Below are 15,218 nucleotides of genomic sequence, written 5' to 3' on the forward strand. Positions count from 1 at the left end.
GCAGCCATGCACTGTAATGGATAGGTTCTTGGGGGGTTGCGTGAGATGGGGGAAAGATGATGAATTCTGTTTTGTCCATGTTAAGTTTCAGAAATCTAGCGGAGAAGAAGGATGAAATAGTGGACAGACATTGAGGGATTCTGGTTAGTAGAGAGGTGATATCTGGTCCAGAGATGTAGATCTGTGTGTCATCAGCATAAAGGTGATACTGAAAGCCATGAGATTCTATGAGCTGTCCCAGGCCAAAGGTGTAAATGGAGAAGAGCAGGGGCCCAAGGACTGAACCTTGCGGGACTCCGACAGATCGGGGGCGATCTGAGGAGGTGGTGTGTGAGTGGGAGACGCTGAATGTCCGGTCTGTTAGGTATGATGAGATCCAGGATAGGGCCAAGTCTGTGATGCCAAGGGATGAGAGGGTCTGTAATAATAGGGAATGGTCCACTGTGTCAAAGGCAGCCGACAGGTCGAGGAGGAGGACAGAGTAGTGTTGTTTGCTCTTGGCGGTTAAGAGGTCATTGGTGACCTTAGTTAGGGCAGTTTCAGTGGAGTGGTGTGACCGGGAGCCAGATTGTAAGCGGTCAAAGAGGGAGCAAGAAGAGAGATGGGAGGACAGTTCAAGGTAGACGTGTTGTTCCAGTAGTTTTGGAGGCATAAGGGAGAAGTGATATAGGCGATAGCTAGATACAGAGGATGGGTCAAGAGAGGGCTTTTTGAGGATAGGTGTGATGGAGGCATGTTTAAAGCTTGAGGGGAAAACACCAGTTGTTAGTGATAGGTTGAAGAGATGGGTTAGGGTTGGGATGAAGACTTTGGTGAGGTTTGGGATGAAGTGGGATGGGAGCGGATCAAGTGCACAGGTGGTGAGATGCGATCTTGAGAGTAGAGTGGAGAGTTGATCTTCTGTAATGGTGGAGAAGTTGGATTTGAAGGTGGAGGGCTGGGAAGTCGGGAGGAAGGGCTCTGAGGGTTGTTGACCAAAACTGTCTCTGATGTTATCAATCTTCTGCTTGAAAAATGAGGCAAAGTCTTCAGCTGAGATAAGTGGGGAGGGAGGAGTTGCTGTGGGACGGAGGAGAGAATTGAAGGTGTTGAATAACTGTTTAGGGTTGTGAGACAGGGAGGATATGAGAGATGAGAAGTAGGTTTGTTTAGCTGTGGCGAGTGTGGTCTTGAAAGTAGTGAGGGACTGTTTGAATGCGATGAAGTGCTCGTTGGAGTGGGATCTTTTCCATCTGCGCTCAGCAGCCCTGGAAGCTCGCTTCAGTTCTTTGGTCAGGCTGGTGTGCCAGGGCTGTCTGTTGATTTTGCGAGCTTTGGTATGTGTAAGTGGGGCAGCAGATTCCAGATCTACAGCTACTGTGGTTTTATATAGAGCGGCAGCGTCATCCACATTGTGTAAAGAACTTATGTCTGTGAGAGGGAGGAGGGATTCAGAGAATGAATGTAGGTCAAGATGTTTAAGATTTCTGCGAGGGTGTGAAAGTTTGTGGGGTGGGGATTGTAGACATGGAGTGGAGAGGGAAGAGAATGTGAGAAGGTTGTGGTCAGAGAGAGGAAGAGGTGAGTTAGAGAGGTTAGATAGGGAGCAGAGGCGGGTGAAGATGAGGTCCAGTGTGTGACCATCTTTGTGAGTGGCTGTAGAAGACCATTGAGTGAGGCCGAAGGAGGAAGTGAGAGATAGAAGTTTAGTGGCAGCTGAGAGGGAAGTGTCAATGGGGATGTTGAAGTCGCCCATGATGATAGTGGGGATGTCCGCGGAAAGGAAATGAAGTAGCCAGGTGGTGAAGTGGTCAAAGAAGGTGGTGGCTGGCCCTGGGGGGCGGTAAATGACAGCCAGTTGGAGGGGGAGTAGATGCGCACAGAGTGCACCTCAAAGGAAGGGAGGGTAACAGAGGGTGGAAGTGGGATTGGGGTGAAGGAGCAGTTATCTGACAGGAGAAAACCAACTCCTCCGCCATGCTTGCTGCTGGGGCGGGGTGTGTGGGAAAGGTGGAAGCCACCGTAAGAGAGTGCAGCAGGGGAGGCTGTGTCGGAAGGGGTGAGCCAGGTTTCGGTGATGGCGAGGAAGGAAAGTTTGGTAGTAACAAAGAGATCATGGATGTAGGAAAGCTTGTTGCAGACAGAGCGAGCGTTCCACAGAGCTCCTATTAGTGGGACTGGGGAAGTGGGGGCTGGGCGAATGGGTATAACGTTAGAGAGGTTATGGAAATTTGTGATAGAGCGTGGATGGGAGGTAGAAATGACTGTGGGAATGTGGTGAGGAGGACCAGGATTTGGAGAGATATCACCAGCAGTTAGAAGGAGCAGAGAAAGTGTTAGCAGGTGGGAGCAGGAGAGAGCATGAGGTGGCTGTCTGTGCTTGGAGACAGAGAATTGTTTGTTAAGGAACAGTTCTGAGGAGGAGGTGAGATGGATGAGGAGGATTGAAGAGGAGATAAACAGTTCCTTACTTGGTGTAAGGATTAGGGGAGGTAGCAGAAAGTGAAGGATTATAGGGGTGAGAGTGAAAACAAACAGAAACATTGTTTGCAGTGACTGGCCAGTTACCTTCAGTTCCCTTCAGGTTCAATTCAGGTTTTAATTCTACTGTTATCTTCACACTTTTAGAACACACTTCTAGAAATCACACTGCAGACTAAAGTCATGCAGACTTTAGCTATGCAATATATGTAGAACTAAGTGCATTCAGGTGTGAAGCAGAGAGGGGTGGTCTCTGCTCATCTTGGTCAGAGAATTAAGGGTGGACCAGATGCATACAATCAAGCCTGAGTAAACAAGGTCATAAATAACACAGGGTAAGCTGGGGTTAGCTGAAATGCATACCATGAGAATGCTAGGAGCAGAGGAAAGTCTGTGTGCAAAGCTGGGTGATGTACTATGTGCACTTCATAGACAGACAGCAGGAGAGCTGGGTGGATGAACATACCATGAGAATGCTAGGAGCAGAGGAAAGTCTGTGTGCAGGTGGGAGCTTATAACCTGACGTTAAATTTACCCATTGGTTGTATAAATTATTCTTTTGAAAGCTGAAACCCTCCGAAATGTGGTTTAGGTTAAGAAAATGAATTGGCATCAATGCAGAAATATTGATCAGTTAATGGACACAGAATGGTCAGATTTTGGCAAGACAAAAGTTTTGTCGCCCACAGAAAGTAATGTGATATTCAAACAAATAATTAACTTAAAATACAAATATATGTTGCATAATATTGGTGAATGAAGTTGTGGTGCTATTAGAGTCATATTTAATATTTTGTGTGACTTCCATGAGCTTGAAGGACTGCATCCATGCGGTTCAACAATGATTCATACAATTTATTAATGAAGTCATCAGGAATAGCACAGAATGCAGTCTTCCATGCCTCCCAGAGTTCATCTAGATTCTTTGGTTTTGTCTTCCAAGCTTCCTCTTTCATCCTACCCCAAACATGCTCAATGATGCTTATGTCTGGTGACTGGGCTGGCCAGTCCTTGAGCACCTTGATCTTTTTTTGCCTGCAGGAACTTTGTTGTAGAGATGGATGGATGAGATGGAGCACCATCCTGCTGCAGAATTTTACCCCTTTTATGATTTGGAATATAAAAGTAGCTAATACTTCTTGATATTTTAGGCTATTGATATTGCCTTCCACCTTGCAAATGTTTTGCACACCCCCATACTGAATGTAACCCCAGACCATGATCTTTCCACCACCAAATGTAACTATTTTCTGGGTGTATTCTGAATCCATATGGGCTCCAGTAGGTCTCCTGCAGTATTTGCGGCGGCTATGGTGTAATTCTACTGAAGATTTATCACCTTCTGCCACTTTTCCAGCGTCCATCTGTTTAGCAGACTGTGGGACTTTGCAAATGTCACACGTTTTTTTATTTGCCTTTTGTTTAGTGCTGGCTTAAGGGCACTGATTCGACCATGGAGGCCATTTCGAGACAGAATCCTACAAACTGTTCTAGTTGACACAGGGACTTGAGGTGACCAGGCCTGTTGGAGCTCTGCTGCAGTGGGAGAGGGGCTTGCTTTGGATTTTCTAACCAACAAACGTTCCTCCTGAGCAGTTGTCTTGCGTGGTCTGCCAGACCTGGGCTTGTCAAACACATCTCCAGTCTCTTCAAATCTTTTTTTAATTCTTTGTACTTGATGCTGAGACACATTAAAGGTGCCAGCCACCTCTGCAGTGGATCTGGCCTTCAGCCTCTTGATAATCCATGCTTTGGTCGCAGGGTGGATTTTTGGCATGTTGTCTGAGCTCAAGTTGCAGTTCAAGTGAAGGTCTGGGGTGCTAAGTTTCTTTTTATACACACACACTAATTAACCGATCATTTACTGAGCAGAGTTGAGGATGTAAACTAGGATTGGGTGCATTATATGACCAGGCGACAAAACATTTGTCTTGCCAAAATCTGACCATTCTGTGTCCATTAACTGATCAATATCTCTGCATTGATGCCAATTTATTTTCTTAACCTAAACCACATTTCGGAGGGTTTCAGCTTACAAAAGAATAATTTATACAACCAATGGATGAATTTAACGTCAGGTTATAAGCTTTTACTTACATAACATGGATAAGCGACATTACTTCTGTCAGGGAGTGTAGTGAAAATTGTAGGAAACAAGGAGCGCAAATAGGGTCTTATCCCATGTTATACAATGTGCAATTTTGATCAAAAACTGCTCACCTGGTGGTGTAGAGACAAGGCTTGTATGTCAGCTGCCGCAGATCCCCGGGTCGGCAAGCAACCTAATTACAGCTATTATCCAGGTAGAGAGTGGATTATATCCGCACTGCCAGACAATTCAGAATACAAAATATGTTTAAAGTATGATGGTGGTTTATTCTACGCGTTTCTAAGTCATCATGACTTCTTCAGGAAATACCACAAGATGAGAGCTTTAATGGATTACTTTTTCCAAGGGCAGAGCTGTAGCAGGGCTTGTTTTTTGCAGGATGAGTTTTATATTTTGTCAGTATTATGTGATGCATGTAATGTATTAAAATAACCTTTCATATATTTTTGGAGGTAGGGAATAGAAAAAAATCATTGTTATATAGATTGTTTATGATGTTTGTTACGCACACAGGTGGCCATGTGGTTCGTGGACCCGCTTTGCCACGGGCCCGGCTTGCCTAGGAAGGGGCATAGCTAAGCGGCTACCTGGTGTTTGCTGGAGCACCTGATGATGGAGTCAGGCTTGAGCTTCAAGCAGCCACCAGGTGCCACTCCTAGGTAGTCCCCGGTACTGCAACTGCAGATTTCAGGGGTCTGGGACTCAGACAAGGATACGGACTTGGGCTCTGTTCAGACTACTAGGTTTAGGATCCTCGAGTAGAACGGTTAAGGTACATTCACACTACACGATATCGCTAGCGATCCGTGACGTTGCAGCGTCCTGGCTAGCGATATCGTTGAGTGTGACAGGCAGCAGCGATCTGGATCCTGCTGTGATATCGCTGGTCGTTTGTTAAAGTTCAGAACTTTATTTGGTCGTCAGATCGCCGTGTATCGTTGTGTTTGACAGCAAAAGCAACGATGCCAGCGATGTTTTACAATGGTAACCAGGGTAAAAATCGGGTTACTAAGCGCAGGGCCACGCTTAGTAACCCGATGTTTACCCTGGTTACCAGTGTAAAATGTAAAAAAACAAACACTACATACTCACCCTCTGATGTCTGTCACACGTCCCCCGGCGTCCGCTTCCTGCACTGACTGAGCGCCGGCCGTAAAGTGAAAGCACAGCACAGCGGTGACTGTTGTGATTTTACCTTTTGGCTCCCTCTAGTGGCTACTAGTGTTTTTACTCTGGGTATGTCTATCATCCCTTGTATGCTCACCTGGGTCGTTAGGTCAGGGGTGTTGCTATATTAGCTCCCTGGACCTTCAGTTCAATGCCTGGCAACGTTGATATCAGAGCTAATCTGTAGTGCTCTTGTCTACTGATCCTGGTTCCTGCTTGATTAAGCTAAGTCTGCTTTCCTGCTTTTTGCTATTGTTTTTGTTTGCATTTTTGTCCAGCTTGTACATAATCTGTATCCTATCCTTGCTGGAAGCTCTAGGGAGGCTGGAGTTCTCCCCCCGGGCCGTTAGACGGTTCGGGGGTTCTTGAATCTCCAGTGTGGAATTTTGATAGGGTTTTTGTTGACCATATAAGTTATCTTACTACATTCTGCTATTAGTGAGTGGGCCTCTCTTTGCTAAACCTAATTCATCTCTGTGTTTGTCATTTCCTCTTACCTCACCATTATTATTTGTGGGGGGCTTGTATCCAACTTTTGGGGTCTATTCTCTGGAGGCAAGAGAGGTCTTTGTTTTCCTCTTCTAGGGGTAGTTAGTCCTCCGGCTGGCGCGAGACATCTAGCGACCAACGTAGGCATGTTCCCCGGCTACTTCTAGTGTTGGCGTTAGGAGTAGATATCTGGTCAACCCAGTTACCACTGCCCTATGAGCTGGATTTTTGTACTTCGCAGACTTGCTGATATCTCTGAGACCCTCGCCATTGGGGTCATAACAGTTTGCCAGGCCAGTATTAAATGTTAAATGCATTGCAGAAGCGGGATTATAAGAAAGAAAGTTCTGAGTTTTTTTTTCTCTCTCTCATTTTTTTTTTTTCTTTTTCTTTTCCCCTTTACCTCTGAGTGGCTTGTGATTGCTGCAGACATGAATGTCCAGACCTTGATTACAAGTGTGGACCAGCTTGCTGCTCGTGTGCAGGGCATACAAGATTATGTTACTAGAAATCCTATGTCAGAACCTAAGATACCGATTCCTGAACTGTTTTCCGGAGACCGATTTAAGTTTAGAAATTTCAGGAATAATTGTAAATTGTTTTTGTCCCTGAGACCCTGTTCCTCTGGAGACTCCGCTCAGCAAGTGAAAATTGTTATTTATTTTTTACGGGGCGACCCTCAGGATTGGGCTTTCTCGCTGGCGCCAGGAGATCCGGCATTGGCTGATATTGATGCGTTTTTTCTGGCGCTCGGTTTGCTTTATGAGGAACCCAATCTTGAGATTCAGGCAGAAAAAGCCTCGCTGGCGATGTCTCAGGGCCAGGACGAGGCTGAAGTGTATTGCCAAAAATTTCGGAAATGGTCCGTGCTGACCCAGTGGAACGAGTGTGCATTGGCTGCAAATTTTAGAAATGGTCTTTCTGAAGCCATTAAGAATGTGATGGTGGGTTTTCCCATTCCCACAGGTCTGAATGATTCTATGGCCCTGGCTATTCAAATCGACCTGCGGTTGCGGGAGCGCAAAACCGCAAATTCCCTCATGGTGTTGTCTGAACAGGCACCTGAATTAATGCAATGTGATAGAATCCTGACTAGAAATGAGCGGAAAATTCATAGACGCCAGAATGGCTTGTGTTACTACTGTGGTGATTCTACACATGTTATCTCAGCATGCTCTAAACGTCTTACTAAGGTTGTTAGTCCGGTCGTCATTGGTAATTTGCAACCTAAATTTATTCTATCTGTAACTTTGATTTGCTCACTGTCATCGTATCCTGTCATGGCGTTTGTGGACTCAGGTGCGGCCCTGAGCCTTATGGATCTGACATTTGCCAAGCGCTGCGGATTTGTTCTTGAGCCATTGGAAAATCCTATCCCTCTTAGGGGTATTGATTCTACGCCATTGGCAAAAAATAAACCGCAGTTTTGGACACAGGTTACCATGTGCATGACTCCCGAACATCGGGAGGTAATACGTTTTCTTGTTCTGCATAAAATGCATGATTTGGTTGTTTTGGGTTTGCCATGGTTACAGACCCATAATCCAGTCTTGGACTGGAAGGCTATGTCAGTGTCTAGTTGGGGCTGCCATGGAATTCATGGAGATTCCCTGCCCTTGTCTATTGCTTCTTCTACGCCTTCGGAAGTTCCGGCGTATTTGTCTGATTATCAGGATGTCTTCAGCGAGTCTAAGTCCAGTGCACTGCCTCCTCATAGGGAATGTGACTGTGCAATAGATTTGATCCCTGGCAGTAAGTTTCCTAAGGGGAGACTGTTTAATCTGTCGGTACCTGAACATACCGCGATGCGTTCATATATCAAGGAGTCTCTTGAGAAGGGGCATATCCGTCCTTCTTCTTCCCCTCTTGGTGCGGGATTCTTTTTTGTGGCCAAAAAGGACGGATCTTTGAGGCCTTGTATTGACTATCGGCTTTTAAATAAGATCACTGTCAAATTTCAGTATCCTTTGCCGTTGTTGTCAGATTTGTTTGCCCGGATTAAAGGTGCCAAGTGGTTCACCAAGATAGACCTTCGTGGTGCGTACAACCTTGTGCGCATTAGGCAGGGCGATGAATGGAAAACCGCATTCAATACGCCCGAAGGTCATTTTCAGTACTTGGTGATGCCATTTGGGCTCTCTAATGCACCTTCAGTTTTTCAGTCCTTCATGCATGACATTTTCCGGAAGTATCTGGATAAATTTTTGATTGTTTATCTGGATGATATTCTGTTTTTTTCTGATGATTGGGACTCGCATGTGGAGCAGGTCAGGATGGTTTTTGAGATTTTGCGTGAAAATTCTTTGTTTGTAAAAGGCTCAAAGTGTCTCTTTGGTGTACAGAAGGTTCCCTTTTTGGGGTTCATTTTTTCCCCTTCTGCTGTGGAGATGGATCCAGTCAAGGTCCGAGCTATTCATGATTGGACTCAACCCTCGTCAGTTAAGAGTCTTCAGAAGTTCTTGGGTTTTGCTAACTTCTACCGTCGTTTTATCGCAAATTTCTCTAGCGTTGTTAAACCGCTGACGGATATGACCAAGAAAGGCTCTGATGTAGCTAACTGGGCTCCTGCTGCCGTGGAGGCTTTCCAGGAGTTGAAACGCCGGTTTACTTCGGCGCCTGTTTTGTGCCAGCCTGATGTCTCACTTCCCTTTCAGGTTGAGGTGGATGCTTCGGAGATTGGGGCAGGGGCCGTTTTGTCGCAGAGAGGCCCTGGTTGCTCTACTATGAGACCTTGTGCCTTTTTCTCTAGGAAGTTTTCGCCGGCAGAGCGAAATTATGATGTGGGCAATCGGGAGTTATTGGCCATGAAGTGGGCATTTGAGGAGTGGCGTCATTGGCTCGAGGGTGCTAAGCATCGGGTGGTGGTCTTGACTGATCACAAAAATTTGATGTATCTCGAGTCTGCTAAATGCCTGAATCCTAGACAGGCCCGCTGGTCATTGTTTTTCTCCCGTTTTGACTTTGTGGTCTCGTATTTACCAGGTTCTAAGAATGTGAAGGCCGATGCTCTGTCTAGGAGCTTTGTGCCTGATGCTCCTGGAGTCGCTGAACCTGAGGGTATTCCTAAGGAAGGAGTTATCTTGTCAGCGATTTCTCCAGATCTGCGACGTGTGTTGCAGAGATTTCAGGCTGGTAGGCCTGACTCTTGTCCACCTGACAGATTGTTTGTGCCTGCTAAATGGACCAGCAGAGTCATTTCCGAGGTTCATTCCTCAGTGTTGGCAGGGCACCCGGGAATTTTTGGCACCAGAGATCTGGTGGCCAGGTCCTTTTGGTGGCCTTCCTTGTCAAGGGATGTGCGGTCATTTGTGCAGTCCTGCGGTACTTGTGCTCGAGCTAAGCCTTGCTGTTCTCGTGCCAGCGGGTTGCTCTTGCCCTTGCCTGTCCCGAAGAGACCTTGGACACACATCTCTATGGATTTCATTTCGGATCTCCCGGTGTCTAAAGGCATGTCTGTCATCTGGGTGATATGTGATCGTTTCTCCAAGATGGTCCATCTGGTTCCTTTGCCTAAGCTGCCTTCCTCTGCTGATCTGGTTCCTGTGTTCTTCCAGAACGTGGTTCGTTTGCACGGCATTCCTGAGAATATTGTGTCGGACAGAGGATCCCAGTTTGTTTCCAGGTTCTGGCGATCCTTTTGTGGTAGGATGGGCATTGATTTGTCGTTTTTGTCCGCTTTTCATCCACAGACTAACGGACAAACGGAACAAACTAATCAGACTCTGGAGGCGTATTTGAGGTGTTTTGTCTCTTCTGATCAGGATGATTGGGTGACCTTCTTGCCGTTGGCTGAATTTGCCCTTAATAATCGGGCTAGTTCTGCCACCTTGGTTTCGCCATTTTTCTGCAACTCCGGTTTCCATCCTCGTTTTTCCTCGGGACATGTGGAGCCTTCTGACTGTCCTGGAGTGGATTCTGTGGTGGATAGGTTGCAGCGGATCTGGAATCATGTGGTGGACAACTTGAAGTTGTCACAGGAGAAGGCTCAGCGTTTTGCCAATCGCCGCCGCGGTGTGGGTCCCCGACTTCGTGTTGGGGATTTGGTATGGCTGTCTTCTCGATTTGTTCCTATGAAGGTCTCCTCTCCCAAATTTAAGCCTCGATTCATTGGTCCTTACAAGATATTGGAGATCCTTAATCCTGTATCCTTTCGCCTGGATCTTCCGGTGTCGTTTGCCATTCACAACGTATTTCATAGGTCCTTGTTGCGGCGGTACGTTGTGCCTGTGGTTCCTTCTGCTGAGCCTCCTGCTCCGGTGTTGGTTGAGGGCGAGTTGGAGTATGTGGTGGAGAAGATCTTAGATTCTCGTCTCTCCAGGCGGAGGCTTCAGTACCTGGTCAAGTGGAAGGGCTATGGTCAGGAGGATAACTCCTGGGTGGTCGCCTCTGATGTGCATGCGGCCGATTTAGTTCGCGACTTTCACGCCGCTCATCCTGATCGCCCTGGTGGTCTTGGTGAGGGTTCGGTGACCCCTCACTAAGGGGGGGGTACTGTTGTGATTTTACCTTTTGGCTCCCTCTAGTGGCTACTAGTGTTTTTACTCTGGGTATGTCTATCATCCCTTGTATGCTCACCTGGGTCGTTAGGTCAGGGGTGTTGCTATATTAGCTCCCTGGACCTTCAGTTCAATGCCTGGCAACGTTGATATCAGAGCTAATCTGTAGTGCTCTTGTCTACTGATCCTGGTTCCTGCTTGATTAAGCTAAGTCTGCTTTCTTGCTTTTTGCTATTGTTTTTGTTTGCATTTTTGTCCAGCTTGTACATAATCTGTATCCTATCCTTGCTGGAAGCTCTAGGGAGGCTGGAGTTCTCCCCCCGGGCCGTTAGACGGTTCGGGGGTTCTTGAATCTCCAGTGTGGATTTTTGTAGGGTTTTTGTTGACCATATAAGTTATCTTACTAGATTCTGCTATTAGTGAGTGGGCCTCTCTTTGCTAAACCTAATTCATCTCTGTGTTTGTCATTTCCTCTTACCTCACCGTTATTATTTGTGGGGGGCTTGTATCCAACTTTTGGGGTCTATTCTCTGGAGGCAAGAGAGGTCTTTGTTTTCCTCTTCTAGGGGTAGTTAGTCCTCCGGCTGGCGCGAGACATCTAGCGACCAACGTAGGCATGTTCCCCGGCTACTTCTAGTGTTGGCGTTAGGAGTAGATATATGGTCAACCCAGTTACCACTGCCCTATGAGCTGGATTTTTGTACTTCGCAGACTTGCTGATATCTCTGAGACCCTCGCCATTGGGGTCATAACAGGTGACGTCACCGCTCTGCTGTTAGGGCCGGCACTCAGTCAGTGCAGGGAAGCCGACGCCGGGGGACGCGAAGGTGAATATGTACTGTTTGTTTTTTTACATTTTACACTGGCAACCAGGGTAAACATCGGGTTACTAAGCGTGGCCCTGCGCTTAGCAACCCGATGTTTACCCTGGTTACCCGGGGACCTCGGCATCGTTGGTCGCTGGAGAGCGGTCTGTGTGACAGCTCTCCAGCGACCAAACAGCGACGCTGCAGCGATCAGCATCGTTGTCTGTATCGCTGCAGCGTCGCTTAGTGTGACGGTACCCTTACTGCCACAGAGTCTCAGACAGGGCTGATTTGGAGACTGATAGGGCAGTACGTATACACGGAATACCCAGATAAGCACACTTTCAGATGCACAGGTCTTGGATACTGGCCCCCTTTTTGAAGAAGCATCTGGTGAAACGGCGTCGTCGGGGTGGTGACACTTAATCAATCTACCTTATTAGCTCCTAGGCACTTTATGTAAGTATTCATAAATACTTTGTTTCACTTCTGTCCTATTCAGTGAGCGCAATCTCTCTGCTTTGGTATAGCGTAAGGCACAAAAAGCCCTGTTATTTGTTTGGCACATGCACTTTATATGGAAACCATGGGCGGTACCTAGACACACTAAGAAGGACCATGAGTGATATATTTCATTATACCTATGAGCTTATGTCCACTTGGATTAATTTCATATGATGTTTTTGATTTGTATGTGTCACTTTATGTTAGTCCTGCTTAAATTTTTAAATCTGTTTTAATATTTGGAAATAAATACTGATTATTTTAAATTATTTGAATGGATCCTCTTTTTCCCTGATTACCTTTATTGGGGGAGGTGTTAATGCTGCTATAATGTCTAATGTAATGTACATATATTCCTCGTATTGTATAAATGCAGGGAAAGTGTAGTATTTAGATTAGCTCACTAGAGGGGGGGCATAATAGGATAAGATAGACCAATAGGAGTTAGGTAATTAGGAGGGACCATCTGGGTGTAAGCTGGGGGAGCTTCCTGGAGTTAGTCAGAGAAGGTGGAGAGCCAGGACAGGGCAGTTGTGTTCTGCAGTTTTCAAGCTGGGAGCCCAGCCGTCCATGGCCTATGGGCTGATATTCACACAGTGGTGGAGGGATACCGGGCAGCATCAAGATGATAGCAGCTAATTTTGTGGGAACTATCCTAAATGTCCAGGGCGAAACGGACGGAGAACTCCTGAAGAGGGTTGGGCTGGCCAGTCAGGAAGCTGCGGTACCGAAGGCGACGGTACAGCCCTGCGATATTCCTGGAGGAGTGAGGGACAGCACAGGAAAAGGAAAAGTTATAGTCTGTGAAGGATCTTGTGTTATCTCTGTGACTAAACTGGAAGAGTTGTGTAAAGAACTGAGTAAAGTTGTTTTGTTGGAACTGGATGCAGACTCTGCCTGTTATTACGTGGTGCTTAAAGGAACGAAGCTCCAGCAGACCAAGGTGGACTCTGATACACAAGTAAGTGGACCATCAAGGCCACCACGAAGGGACAATATGTTTATGAGACGGAGGGCCAGGGTGAGCCAGTACTGCCATCCTCAGCCAAGACTACCCCCCTGGCCTCCATTTCACAGGGATGCCGGCAGCGTCGCTACAATGTTGAGGTACTAAAGATGATCACTTTATTCTGCAGACATATATCATTACGACAATATCAACATTTTTATATTTTTTAAACACTTTTTATAGATTTACATAACAAAACACTTTCTTAAAAAACCAACACATTTTTATGATGCCAGATTCTGCGAACCAGAATATTTTTATTTTGTGAAGACTTATTTTTCATAGGATGAGTTATTGTCCACATTTGCACATAAGATTTTGCTGTTTTTTTCCCTTTGGGTATAGGCTAGACAAAAACAGGATTTTTTTTTTTGCGGAGTTCCCCATGTGGCATATTTTGTAGGCGAGTACAATTACTGTGATGCTACATGTATATGCTCTTAATATAAACCTTTATTTTTAGAAGAACATCATGTTTTTAGGGCAGCGTATGCTGCGTGAAAAAAAATCACCATATTTCCATCAATTCTGAGCTCCAGAATCTAATTTAAACTTTTTTAATGTAGCAATACATATAACAAATGTTTGTGTACAAATCTGCTTTCAATAAATTACTGTGACTTTAATTTGTTTGTTTTCCTGTTCAGTTTTTTTTTAAGTGATAAAACATTTCCTATAATCTGAACATTAACACGGCTTCTTTCCTGGGTGAATTTTCTGATGTTTAGCAAGATCGGATTGATGTGTAAAACATTTATCACATTCTGAACATGAATATGGCTTCTCCCCTGTGTGAATTCTCTCATGTTTAAGAATATATGATTTATCTGTAAAGCATTTCCCACATTCCGAACATGAATATGGCTTCTCTCCTGTGTGAATTTTTTGATGTTTAATGACGTCTGATTGGTTTTTAAAACATTTTTCACATTCTGAACATGAATATGGCCTCTCCCCTGTGTGAATTCTCTCATGTTTAACAAGATATGATTTATCTGTAAAGCACTTCCCACAATCTGAACATGTATATGGCTTCTCCCCTGTGTGAATTCTGAGATGTTTAATGAGATCTGACTGATGTGTAAAACATTTTCCACATTCTGAACAAGAATACGGCTTCTCTCCTGTGTGATTTCTCTCATGTCTAACCAGACTTGATTTATCTGTGAAGGACTTCCCACATTGTGAACATGAAAATGGTTTCTCCCCTGTGTGACCTCTTTCATGTCTGACAAAACTTGATTTATCTGTAAAGCCCTTCCCACATAGTAAACATGAAAATGGCCTCTCTCCTGTGTGATTTCGATGATGATCCCTTAGTTTGGCTTTAGTGAGAAAACATTTCCCACACTCTAAACATGAAAATGGCTTCTCTCCCGTGTGACTTTTCAAATGTTTAACAAGACTTGATTTATCTGTAAAACATTTCCCACATTCTGAACATGAATACGGCTTCTCTCCCGTATGACTTCTCTGATGTTTAATAAGATCTGATCTATGTGCAAAACATTTCCCACATACTGAACAAGAGTACGGTTTCTCTCCTGTATGAACTCTCTCATGTCTAACAAGACTTGATTTGCTTGTAAAGCCCCTTCCACATTCTGTACATGAATACGGCTTCTCTCCTGTGTGACTTCTCTCATGTATAACAAGATTTGCTTTATCTGTAAACCACTTCCCACATTCTGAGCAGGCGTATGGCTTCTTCCAAGTGTGAAATTTTCTGTGTGTAAAAAGACCGGAGCTTTTAGTAAACTGTTTGCCACATTCACCACATTGAAACCTTTTCCCTTCTTTTAGACCCATACTTGTGGTAACAATCTGAAATTGGGCAGCAGAAAGTTCCTTGTGATTCGGAGGATTGTATAATAGATTTGTATTGTAAAGTCCTGAATTTACGTTACGGGTAATGAGATTTTCTTCTGCAGCGCGCTGCTTGATATCTTCATTGTCTACTTTATAATTTAGTAAAAACATGAATGTTCCTTCGGGATTCTGACTGTGATTTTCTGTTATGAGAGAAACAGATTTAAGTTTTCATCTCAAATCACAAAGTAATCATTCACAACATTTCTATTAGACTGTTAGATAATATGTGCAGTTTTGGACTCAGAATTCTGAATCAAAGTCAGAAATTAAACCTGCCATAACAAAGAAGTTCTTGCCTTATTACT

General features: G+C 45.1%; 1 protein-coding gene across 2 annotated transcripts in view; it reads right to left on the reverse strand.

Moving 5' to 3' along the window:
* Positions 1-12,401: 12,401 nt before the first annotated feature.
* Positions 12,402-15,218, reverse strand: part of LOC143793518 (uncharacterized) — an 89,980-nt gene continuing 87,163 nt past the window's right edge. The window contains exon 9 of one of the 2 annotated variants that reach the window (XM_077280554.1): positions 12,402-15,053. In XM_077280554.1, coding sequence (XP_077136669.1) covers positions 13,729-15,053 — 1,325 coding nt within the window. In that variant the 3' untranslated portion in view covers positions 12,402-13,728. The remainder of the gene's footprint in view (positions 15,054-15,218) is intronic. The other variant, XM_077280555.1, reaches the window with a different exon arrangement.

Source organism: Ranitomeya variabilis, chromosome 1, assembly GCF_051348905.1.
Source record: "Ranitomeya variabilis isolate aRanVar5 chromosome 1, aRanVar5.hap1, whole genome shotgun sequence".
Classification (NCBI taxonomy): domain Eukaryota; kingdom Metazoa; phylum Chordata; class Amphibia; order Anura; family Dendrobatidae; genus Ranitomeya; species Ranitomeya variabilis.